Raw genomic sequence first — 11,904 nt, forward strand, 5'->3', positions numbered from 1 at the left:
CGCGCTTTCGCAAAGGCTCCCGCAGTCTCCCACGACCCTCCCTCCCTAGCATAAGAACCCGCGCACAGAGGTGGGAGGGAGGCGGAGACCTACCTCGATGCTTCGCACCTGGAGCCGCCTGGAGCTCTGGGAAGGATTTGGCCTGTGACCCTTGAAGGACTGGCCGGGACATAACTTCGGTATTCACTTCTGAGCATTGAGTTGCAGCTGGGGTCTCTGCACCCCAGACAGGACAAAGCGCAGGACTTGGCATACTGCAGTGAGGAGGCTAACAGGAAAATAACTTGGCGAGCAACGAGGGAGAAGGAGGGGCCAATCCAATCTGCCCCCTGCCCGCACTTGTCCTGAGCAGGTCCTGCACCCGCGACTAGGGGGACAGTCTTTGGAAGTCTCAGCTGAAGAGGGCAGAGGGTCCATGAACACAGTGCAGTGATGTCAGCGTGGTGGTGAGGGTGTATGCTGTTACTGGGGCACATAAGAGAGGGAACCAGTCTGTCTGTGGGATGCTCAGGCACTGGGGTGGACAAGGGGACATTTGAGTCTTAGAGGATGTGTCCACAGCATGGAGGGAGGGGAAGGGTATTCCAGGCTTAGGGAACAGTATCTGCAAATGTTCAGATGTGCCAGGGGCTTGCAGGGTTCTCCCAGCACTGTGTGGTGGAGGGAAGTGGGTGGGGGAAACCGGCTGTCCAGAGGGGTGGGAGGTGGTTTGGGCAGATAATCTTGATTCTCTCTGATGGGCAGTGAGGAAAGCAGACAAGTAGTTAGGGCTGATATTCTGCTTGGCGGGAGATCTAATAGTTCAAGCTAGAGCAAGTCATATTCCAATTTTGCCGCTTGGTCTCTCTGAACCTGTCTCCTCATCTGTAAAATGGGGAAAATAAATCCTGTCCCAGAGACTTGTCAAAGTCACTATGCTGTGAGGGGGATGGGATGGGAGTGAGTGAGAGGTACTCACAGAGACTGTCATAGGAGATGAGGTGATGATGGTGGGACTGAGGGAGGATGCTGATGGAGACCCACTGAGAAGCAGAGGAGCAGCATTTGTCAGAGATGCCATATGAAGGGAGAGGGAGAGGTGGGGGGGGTAGTTCTGGTCTCTGCTCTGTGGCCTGGGGGAAGCGCTGACAATTCAGTATGGCCAGGAGGGGTAAAATGACCGGGGAGGCATAGCATGACACCAGGTGGGTAGCGAGAGACCTGGGAGGCAAGATGGGGGCTAGGACCACAGCACTCTCTCAGACCTAGAGCCAGGTAGAGAAGAAGAGGAGTGACCTCAAAAGGAGGATGAGACCCAGGAGGGTGCTGTGTGGACAAAGCCCAAGGCTAGGGGAGATGGGCTGAGAGAGGGAGTGTCTTAGGGCCTGAACTCTTTGCCCCTTAATGCCAGGGGCCTTGCTGCCTGGGTCAGGCCACCCCAGAAGTGATGGGCCATTGTCCTCGGTTGTTAATAAATGGACAAAGCGATTAATTTCTGCCTAACACCCGCTGCTTGCTAGAGACAGTCTCTCAAAATGGGAAGGTCCATGGAAGAAAACAGTAAAAGTTCAGCAAGCATTTGTTGGCAGCTTTTATTTATGAGTTGTGTCTGTGGTATTTAAAGATGAAGCAAGATTTCCAGGGCAGCAGGGAGACAGTTGTATCTCAGGTGATGTCAGGAGATCTTGGTCAGAGCTAGGACTCAAGAGAATTCAGGTAATCCTGCTCAGGTATTAGGGAACCAGGACACAGTGGTGGCATTGATGAGGGGCTGCAGGGGCAGAGCCTATCCTGGAAGGATGGGCCTCGGGGTCAGAATAAGGAGCCTGGACTTATATCAGTCGGTGAGGGGAGGCTGTCAGCACTTGTGCTCTGGGTGCAGAGGGGATTCAGCGCTCCGCAGGGTCTAAGCTGGACAGGAAACACTAGAGTAAGTAAGAGGTTAGAATGACAGAAAAATACTCAGCAGATAGACTGGAAAGGACCCGACTGCTAGCTGGCTGTTGGATATCGGAATCAACTGCAGGTCTTTCTGCCTGGTAAGGTGGGGAAGCAGACTGGGAAAAGAAGTTAGTTTGGATAAACTGGGTCTGAATAGGATGTAGGATCCACAGGCGGCGGGGCGGGGGGGGGGCACGGGGGGGGGGGAGGCTCAGGTGGGACGCGCTGACTGGGGAGAGGAGTAAATAAGGACCGAGGGATAGCATGGAGAAGGAGAGGAGAACCACAGCTGACATTTAGGGGCCCAAGGAGAAGCCTGAGGAGGAGACTGGGACAAATCCTCTGCTGAGGAGCTGTCCCTCTGCTGAGGAGCTGTCCGGCTGTCGGGGTCGAGGTGAACTTAAATCCCAGCCATGAGTGTTCACTGAGACCCTGGGAGAGAGGTCAGGGCGGGGGTGTCCCGGCTCCCACTACCTCTCTCCCCCTCCCCCATGCAGCCCCCACCATGGGCAATGCGCAGGAGCGGCCATCAGAAACGATCGACCGCGAGCGGAAACGCCTGGTGGAGACGCTGCAGGCCGACTCGGGGCTGCTGCTGGATGCACTGCTGGCGCGGGGCGTGCTCACCGGGCCCGAGTACGAGGCGTTGGACGCGCTGCCGGATGCCGAGCGCAGGGTGCGCCGCCTGCTGCTGCTGGTGCAGAGCAAAGGCGAGGCCGCCTGCCAGGAGCTGCTGCACTGCGCCCAGCGTACCACGCGGGCGCCCGACCCCGCCTGGGACTGGCAGCACGTGGGCACCGGTGAGCGCGCAGAGGCGGGGCCTGAGCCAGAGCACGGGGCATGGCGTGAAGGGTAGATTGGGGAACCATTAGTATCCCCCCCCCCAAGATGGGCGTGTGTCAAGGATACTGCAGAGGCATAAAATGAGCCTCAGATACTCCCCCCGCCCCCCCCGCCCCCCCCCCCGGCCAGGCTACCGGGAACGCAGCTACGACACTCCATGCCCTGGCCACTGGACACCTGAGGCACCTGGCTTGAGGACCACTTGCCCTGAACTGCCCAGAGCTTCAGACTGCAATGAGGCTGGGGTTCCCGGGGGCTCCGAAGCTGTGCAATCCGGAACGCCTGAGGAACTCGATCCGGAGCTGGAAGCTGGGGCCTCTGATAGGACTGAGCAGGATTTGGAACCAGAGGCAGAGGCAGAGGCAGAGGCAGAACCGGAACCTGAACTGGAGCCCGAACCCGAACCAGCGCCAGAGCCCGACTTCGAGGCGGGTGACGAGTCTGAAGGTGTGAGGCTACCCAAACCTGGTGCCCAATTGGTAGAAGGGGGGCCCCCACCTGAGTGACCACTTTTTTCTCTATCATCTCTAGATTCCTGAATGCCCGAGCACTGACAGGCCGCCCCTGCCCAAGCCGGATAGGACCTGGAATCCTGCCCTGGCACTGGGGGGGTGTGTGTCTCCCTCTGACCCGGTACCGCTATAAGTGAATAAACTCTGGAGGGTTAGCCTGGACTGTGTGGCTGGCTTTTTGCCCAGGAACTAGGGTGTAGACCATGCCCCTGAGGCTCAGCACCCCGGGCAGCCCTATGCCCCACTGTCCAGTTCTTACCCCATTTCATCCTCAGTAGCCCAAGCTGCACCCCCCTGGAGCCCTTAGTCCCAGGCCCCCAGTGGGACTAGGGCCAGACCCTGGGCCCTTCCTCACAGTCCTTTTCCCCTCATGAACCAATTGGGGGGGGGGGTGCTGTGTAGTCACCTGCCCTATTTCATGGAAGCCCTTGGGCTTGGTGCAGAGAGCCAGAGAAGGGAGACTTCTCTCCACTTAGGGCAGGCTAGAGCTCACAGCCTTGGGAAGTGAGATTAGGAGAGAGGAAGAGGAAGGGATCTTGGGTAGACAGAACTCACACACTTCATTATAATTGTTTTAATTGTCTGGCTTCTCTCTGGACTGGGAACTCAGTGAGGGTTCTGACCAGTAACTGGCACAGAGAAGGTGCTCTACACACATTCACTGACTAAATGAATAAGGACTTTCCAGTTGCATTTCTGAGTTTTACTGATGGGAAAACGAAGGGCAAGGGTGAGAGTAGGAATGGGTCAGCATCACATAGCTGAGTCTGAGGTGAAACCGGAAGGAACCACCACCTCTACACCCTCCTGGTCCACAGGGGGCTCAGGACTTGGGACAGCAGCTAGGGGCCTGCCCCTCAAGCTCAAGTGTGGCTGCTGCCAGCCTGTGCCACCCTCTGCCAGAGGCCAGAGGGTGTGGGCAAAGACAGGAATGGCACAGGCCATTGGAGGGGCTAGGGGCAAGGCCAGGTGAGCTCTTGGGCTTAGCGCACAAGGCCTAAAAGACTCGTGTGTGTGTGTGAGAGAGAGAGAGAGAGAGAGAGAGATGAGAGTGGGGCTAGGAACAGTTGGTGCCTTCCAGAGGAGCTCTGTTCCCTCCACCACACCTTTAGAAGCTGCTGCCTCCCAGCCCCAGGAAGGGCGCATAAATAGGATATAAATACATGACCAGTGGGAGAGGCAAAATGCTAGGAAGCACACCCCAGCCCAGCTGGGTCTCTACCACCAGGACCCCTGTCCCTTGAGTTTTGTGAAAGCCAGGTCCTCAGGGTCAGGCAGTCACCCCAGGAGAAGGGAGATCCCCACCAAGACCCAGTGAGAGGTAGACAGCGTGAAAGCTGAAGGAGCACCGAGGGGCCAGGTGGGGGAAGGGAGAGACTGGAGTATGCAGACACCCAAAGCCATCTCATGCAAGAACAAGTTTCTACTCCCAAACCACCCCCCATCCCCATCATGCTCAGCCTCCCTCCTGCCCCCAGGCTTCCCCTCTGCTCAACAGAGAGCTAGAGGTAGGAGGGCAGACTCAGTCTGCTTGGCATGCTACTACTGGTCCCTAGGCCCCAGAGAGGCTAGCAAAGGACACAAACCCTCTGATGTTGCCATTTCTATCTCCTGGGATGCTCTTGCCCTCCCAGTTCCCCAAGAAACACCCAGGCCATGGAAGCACAGAACAGTCAGCTTCATGTTCTGGGAGCTGATCTGGAGCCCTCTGTCCAGGGCCTCTGCCTGTAGCCCTCAACCAGCATCAGTCAGGCAGCAAGCGGCCCAGTTCTGCTTCATCCAGCCGGTTGGTGGCCATGATGTGCTCCAGCTGCTGTCGGTAGCGCACCAAGTCCTGCATGAAGTGGGGCACCCGGGTATTGTCCAGCACCCCATGGGGCCGCAGGTGGTCTACGTCCTCATAGGACACCTGCAGGAAGGAAGCTGGGCCTCAAGGGGAGCCAGGGGGAGCCATGACTTTCAGGTAGCTGGTCCCAGCTCTCTACCAATGGCTCATTGCCCTCTGCTCCTGAAATGCCTCCCTTTCCCCTCTGGATCCATTCTCAATGTTATATACCCTAAGGCTTAGTCCTGGGTGTGTTTGCTCTCTGAACCCCAACCCGGCTTCTTCTCTCACCTCCAAAGCTAGGTATCCAACTGCCTCCTGAACACCTTCCCTGGGATCTCCCTCAGGCACCTCAGACCCCACACTGAACGCTGATCACCTGAGTGCCAGCTTCTGCCAGCCCCACCCTCCTCACGGTTCCCTAGGTCAGCTTGAGGAAGGGACCTGGAATATGTCACCCTCCAACTCAGGGTGGCCACTGGGTTAGAGGAATTCCACTCTCTGAAGATCTTTCCCCAGCTTGCTCCTCCCGCTGTATGGTCACTGCCCGGTGAGACCAGACCTCCATCAGTTCTGCAGGAGTGACTGGAAAGGCAGCTTCCTCTTTCCCCTGCACTCCCTTCCTTGGCCTCTCTCTCCAATCCACCTCCCATATAACATCCACAGGGAGCCTTCTAAAGCAAAAGTGACACTTCTTAAAGCTCTCCGGATTCCCTATTGCTTCAGGTGAAGTCCACCTTCCTCAGCCCGGCACAAATACCCAGAACCAGAGACTTGGTCCGTGGTCATTTCTCCAGCCTCCTCCCCCAGACTTTCCTGACTGATCCCCGGCCTGAATGCTCACCTCCTTTGAGATGCGGTATCTACATATACACCTGCGGTGTAGGTCAAGTACCTACTTTTGGCTGCCCTGCTGTCACTTCTCCTTTGTTCCCCTCCACCCAGGTCTCCCCACCAGAGAAGCCTGACACCTAATCCTCAGTCAGGCAGCCATCAGAGGCTCAGGGAACACTGCAGTGATGAGGAGAGCTGGCTGGGATCTCTAGAGGTCTGTGGCCCCTCACCTTGCCCAGTGAGGTCAGCAACGGGAAATCGATGGTCTGGCGGTGCCGCAGAATACGCACGATGCCATCCAGGTACACCTGATCCTTGCTGAAGCAACCTGTGGGCATGAGAGGGCCGTGAGCCCCTAGGCCCGAGGCGCCCCCCCCCCCCCCCGCCAGTTCCCCGGTCGGGGAACTCCCCCCCACACCCCGCACCCCCAGGCCTCCTTCAGGGCACCCCCCCCCAACCCGGCTCGGACGCCCACCCGGCAGCGAGGTGTCAGTCTGGCCGCGCTTGGCGCGCACGCAGTATTCCCAGCGCACGTCGGCGTCCTGCACGTAGCGCGCCAGGTCCTGGAAGAGCTGGCGGAAGGACATGCGTGAGGCACGATGGATGGTGTAGTACAGAAGGGCAGCGCGCCACAGGAAGGGCTGCTTGCGGAACAGCACGCTGTGCAGGCTGGCCAAGCCTTCCTCTGTGGGGTTCGCTGGCCGCAGCCCGTACTGCAGCCGGCCCTCCGCGCTATGCCACGGCTGCCGCGCGTTGTTCACGCCCCGCAGGTAGTGAGTGCCTACGGAGAAGGTGAGGGGAAGGACGCACTGGGTAGGTCATCCAGGGGACCAACCTGCCGGCCATGTCCTGCCACATCCTACAGAACCTCTGGCCGGTGACCGTGAAGGTGACTCACGCATACTCCAGCCCCTAAACTCAGGCTCTCACGCAAGGTCTCCCCGCCCCCAACCCCGCCCCAAATGCATACTCACCCAACCCCTGGCAGCGGGAAGACCCTCCTCAGGTGAACTCACACCCAAAGACTGAGTCCCACACACAAAAATCCTTCCCCATCCACCCAGGGCTACACACACAAACAACTCTGCCAAACTCACACTGCCCCCCACGCCCCTCGGAGAGGTGCAGGAACTCACAAGCCACCCCAGCCCCACATCCTGCATGCCCATATCATTTTGACAGCCATGCTGATGACCCCAGCAAAAAACACCTTTTGCCCAGAGCTACAAGATTCTTGATAAGGAGAGAGAGACAGAAAGGAATAGTAATTAGTGTCCCATGCTCTCCTTTTCACCTCAACCTATCCCCTCCTAAAACCCGGCTTTGTGTCCTCAACTAATTCCATTCCTAGGATCTGGCCTTCCACCCACCCTGGAGGGCCTCCATGTTGGCAGGGCTAGTGGGACCCTCAGGGTACTCCCTCTGGCCTGTCCGGGCCTCAGCAGCCTTGTCCCCACTGTCACGGGAAATCAGAGAGGAAGTAGAAAAGAAGAGGCAGGAAAAGATACCCAAAAGGAGCAAGAGATGAGGGTGAGCCCAGAGAGTGGGCAGGCATGTTCTGGCCTACCTCTGTGAGCCAGAGGGAGGAGGTAGCTGCTCACGAAGGGAAAGGGCCCGTCCTCCGGAAGGAAGGGGAAGAAAGAGAGGGGGTGGGGTTACTGGGGCCCCTTGCTGCCCCCCCACCCCATCCCAGCCCCCTCTCATCCTACCCACCCACCCACCTACCCACACCCTGACCTATCTCGTGCCGCAGCATGCCCTCCAACCAATACTGGCGGGCTCCAGTCAGGTTGATGGCCAATGTTGGTCGGCTGTTCTCCACCATCATCACTGCCTGGGACAGCAGGTCTTCACTCAGCTGCACCACAACCTGTAGGTGGTACTGAACCTAAGCCATGGCCACCAGCCCTGGGACCAGGATGCAGGTGGACCCACTGATGCCACAGGGCAGCCAGGCCACACGGTTGGCCAGGGCACCCACCCTTCACCACCTTTGCTCAGAGCCAGCTCCCACCTTATTGGGACAGGGACAGGGGCTTGCCTGGGATCACGAGCTGGCCAGGTGTGGAGTTGGGCCTGGCAGCCTGGTTTGGGACACACAGAAGAGGGGCCTCGAAGACAGGGCTTGCTCACCTCCCCAACGCAGCCCTCCTTCTGCATGTATTTGCGAACAATGGACCAGATCTGGCACTTGGTCAGCAGCTGGCCCCCCGTTGCAGCTTCGAAGTGTTCATAGGTACCAAACTTCTCCAGGACAGCCTCAATGATGCCAACTGCCTGCACATAGGGTTGCAGTGGCTGGTCAGACCAGGCCTCTTGGGTGATCAGGGCCAGGAGGAGGCAGGCAGGCTGGACTGACCTGATGGATGAACTGTCCAGAAGCCTCACAGTACTTCTCCAGCACAGCCGTGGGCATGGGCTCCTGGTACTCAAACTGTGGGTTGTAGGTGTAGTGGGACTGGAAGAACTTGTCCCGCTCTTGGTCCATATTGGTTGGCCGCAAGGCCACCAACATGCAAGGGCTCTTGCTGGCACCACGGCCTACATCCTTCCGAGTCTTAGCAATGTGAGGCAGGGAGGCTGCAGACCGCAGGGTGCCCCCGCCTGGGTCCCGTCCCCGTCCAGGTGGGGCCCGACTCTGGGTGCTACCCCCCCGCCGGCCAGTACTATTTACAGTATAGGTGCTCTCACTGCGACGCATGTGGCCACGGGGGCCCAAGTGCAGCTCTGAGAAGGGCTGGAGCTCAGGCTGGGGCCGTAGGGCTGAGGGGATTGACAGAGCCAGGGGCAAGGCCAGGGACTGAGGCCAGGGGTACAGCAGTGTCCCATCTCGGTCTGAGGGCTTCAGCCTATGGCCCAAGGATGAGGGACTGGCTGGTGGGCTGGGGGGTGCCTGTTCATACACCTGAGCCCCTGAGTCCAGCACCATTCTGTCCTGGGGGTCACATCCAGCTGGGTCACTCCAACTCCCCACACTGTCGACTTCTGGGGACACAGAAGGGCATGTGGAGGCCAGTATGAGTGAGTGTGGCCTGAGGACCACCAGGCCTTGTGCTCCACACTGCCCTGGCTGGGTGCTTAGTGAGCTTGGGGCCTGCCACCAGGGGTCTGGGTAGCTGCCCTCTCACCCCCATCCCCATGTCCATTCCCTCCAGCAGGCTTACCCAAGGAAGCTGGACTGGGGGAAAGCAGGAGGCAGAATTTATACACTCACCTAGACGGTGGTACTGGAATCCCCTTAGCCTATGAGCTGCTGAGAGCAAGGCCTGAGCCCCCACTCATGATTTTAATCCGTGTGCTCAGCACCCACCCAGACTGGGAGCTGGTATAGGGTAGCCCCAGCTGCTGGAATGACGGCTGAGGGGGCCTCACTACTTTCTACCTGCCTTCCACCTATGGCATTTTCTCAGTCTCATCCCTTCCCTCCCACCTGGCTTCACGACCTCCTCCAGCCCAGTTGGTCTCAGTTAGGTTGAGTGCCTACATGCCCCTTGCTTCTGTTAATCCCTCCACCTGGAATGGTCTCTTTCCCCTCCGGGTCATCTGTTCAAATCCGAATTAGAATCAGCTTTTTGGGGAGCAGAGGGAGACTTCGGCAAATTCAAGATAATCCTTGGTCTGTATCCTATCAGAGGCCCCTTTCTAATCGTCATCTAAGGCCGGTATTGGCATGCTCACCCCTTGCTCTGTACTAGGGCTCAGAACAGTCCAGCTCCCCAGCGACTGACAGAAGGCTTCAGATTCTGAACTCCTTTGCCTGCTCAGGGGCACAATTCCAGCATTTCTCCAACACCATCAATCTCTTCCTCTCTATTGGATTCTTTCCAGCAGCATAAACACATGCTGTTATTTCTGTCCTAAAAAAACAAAACCAAACCCTCACTTGACCCCACACTCCTTTAGCCCCACCGCATCTCCCACCAGCTGCTCCTTATTGCAGCACAACACCCATCTGAATGCTGTCTGATTCTTTTCCTGTTCTCTCTTATGTTTCATTCCAATTAGGCTTCTATCCCCACTCTCCATTGAAACCGATCTGACCAAGGTCATCAATGATCTTCATACTGATCGGCACACTTGACATAATTAATCATTTCATCTTGGAAACATGTTTTCCACTTGGCTTCTCAAATGCACTCAAATATATTCTCCTACCTCACTGGCTGTTAGTTCTTGTTCTTTCTTGCTCATCATTCCTATCTTCCTGATCTCTTAACATTGTGATGCCTCAGGTCTTGGAAACTTCTATGGAAACTTCTCTCCTCTTCTCCATTTATGCTTACTCCCAGGGTGATCTCATCCACTTTCACCGTTTTAAGTACATCAGCCCAGACTTCTATAAACTTCCGACTGGTGTTGCCAGTTCTCAATTCAACATCTTTACCTGAATGTACAACAGGCATCTCAAACTGAACATGTCCCCTATCTGGAATGCTCCCCCCCCCCAGATAACTGCAGGGCTCCCTCTCCCATTTTCCTCGGATTTCTGCACAAATATATTATTAGACAAGCCTCCCTAACACAGTCTATAAAATAGTAAGCCTCCTCTTTCCTCCCCACCACAATCTTCCCTTCTCCACATTATTGGTTTCTGAAGCAGTTTTCACTACCTAAAGTACAGTATCTGTCATTCTTAGTTATCTGCTTTCTCCTTTCGAATGTTCACAGCTGTGTCCCCAGAATCCAAAATAGTACCCTACCCAGAGGAGTTGCTCAATAAATGGATGAACCCAAGAGCACTTCTCCTTCTCAGAACTGGAATCATTCGTTCCACACACTGTTTCCCTAACTAGTTCTGATCTCCTGCCCCCACCTCCCTTCCCTCTGCCAGTGACCAGCTATTTGAAAACACTTTCAGGCCTCAGACTTCACTGTTCTCAACTAACCGTACACTTTTCTGGACTCCTCACTGGTCTCTGGGCCTCTGCCTTCATCCCCATCCCCCTTCTTTCATTCGACCTACCTCTTCGCAATTACCAAGAATACGCCTGTTTCTTTCATGTCACAGGTTCTTTTGCCAAGAATGCCCTAGCAATGCATCCCTGTAGCAAACTCCTAACCATTCCTCAGGGCTCGGTTTAGGTCTCACCTCCTCGGGGAAGCCTTCCTGGCGTCTTGGAGGCTCCCAGTGTCTAGGCGGCTTCTTCACCACCCTCAGCTGTCACTGTCGGAGCCTAGATCCGTGTTCCCCCACCATCCCCTTAACTCCCTGAGGGCAGGGACGGATCTGATCGACCCCCATGCCCCAAGCACCCAGCACTACAAGCGGAATGAATGAAAGACGGCTGGGGAGGAGCCCAGACACAAGGCGGAGTCTGGTGACAAATGAGAGGGTGTAGCCTACGCCAATAAAAAACTACTGGAGAGGGTAACGTGGAAGAGGAGCCAATGGGGACGGGGATATAGAGGAGGGGCGTGACCTGCAGCCAATAAGTGGCGGAGGATGGGGAAAGGGCGTGGCCAATGGAGGGCGGAGCCAGAGGACAATGGAGGGGGGTTCTTGGTTAGATGAGTAGGGGTCGTGTCGCGCGCCTTCGCGGCCTCTCGGGGGTAGGGGGTTCCGTCCGCGTACCGCGCCCCCACCTGTTCGCTCCTCTTCTCTCCACCGCGGTTCCTGTTCCGCAACACCAGTCGCCGGCAGCCCAGCCCGCGGGAGCCGACCTCTGGTGACGCACGCACTCGGCCGCGCGCACGCTCACGCGAAGGCGCGCCTATTCACGTCAAATTCGGCGGCGGCGCGCACCCGAGAACACGGCTGGGGGTGGGGCCAGGCGGAGCAGAGGGGGCGGTGTCCGCCACCAAGTCACGCCCCTGGGCAAGGAGTTATCTTAGTCCGCCCCCTCCACGAGGACCCGACGGGTTTCAGAGCTTCAGCTACTGCTCGGCCTTCAGAGTCAGGGCCTGGACACACGAGCTCCCTGCCCTGGCGCGGATGGGTGGGGCTGTAGTCCACCTATGGCGGCAGAAGCT

The 11,904-nt window shown here is 57.3% G+C and overlaps 2 protein-coding genes across 3 annotated transcripts; one reads left to right on the forward strand and one right to left on the reverse strand.

Annotated features, from left to right (window-relative positions):
- Positions 1-2,425: 2,425 nt before the first annotated feature.
- NOL3 (nucleolar protein 3) lies at positions 2,426-3,437 on the forward strand. Its single transcript, XM_026494985.4, has 3 exons — positions 2,426-2,720; positions 2,893-3,210; positions 3,295-3,437. The coding sequence occupies exons 1-3, from the start codon at positions 2,426-2,428 to the stop codon at positions 3,300-3,302; spliced, it is 621 nt and encodes a 206-aa protein (XP_026350770.1). The 3' UTR covers positions 3,303-3,437.
- A 397-nt stretch (positions 3,438-3,834) lies between these two features.
- MATCAP1 (microtubule associated tyrosine carboxypeptidase 1) lies at positions 3,835-11,890 on the reverse strand. 2 transcript variants are annotated; one of them, XM_044382436.3, is made up of 8 exons: positions 11,518-11,890; positions 9,613-9,791; positions 8,294-8,919; positions 8,068-8,211; positions 7,672-7,804; positions 6,410-6,715; positions 6,165-6,262; positions 3,835-5,109 (listed from the first exon to the last, which is right to left on the reverse strand). In XM_044382436.3, the coding sequence occupies exons 3-8, from the start codon at positions 8,861-8,863 to the stop codon at positions 5,020-5,022; spliced, it is 1,341 nt and encodes a 446-aa protein (XP_044238371.1). In that variant the 5' UTR covers positions 8,864-8,919; positions 9,613-9,791; positions 11,518-11,890; the 3' UTR covers positions 3,835-5,019. The 2 variants fall into 2 exon arrangements, with proteins under 2 accessions (XP_044238371.1, XP_026350759.1); XM_026494974.4 differs by having other exon boundaries at positions 3,835-5,184.
- Positions 11,891-11,904: the final 14 nt, after the last annotated feature.

Source organism: Ursus arctos, unplaced genomic scaffold, assembly GCF_023065955.2.
Source record: "Ursus arctos isolate Adak ecotype North America unplaced genomic scaffold, UrsArc2.0 scaffold_19, whole genome shotgun sequence".
In the NCBI taxonomy this organism is placed as follows: Eukaryota; Metazoa; Chordata; class Mammalia; order Carnivora; family Ursidae; genus Ursus; species Ursus arctos.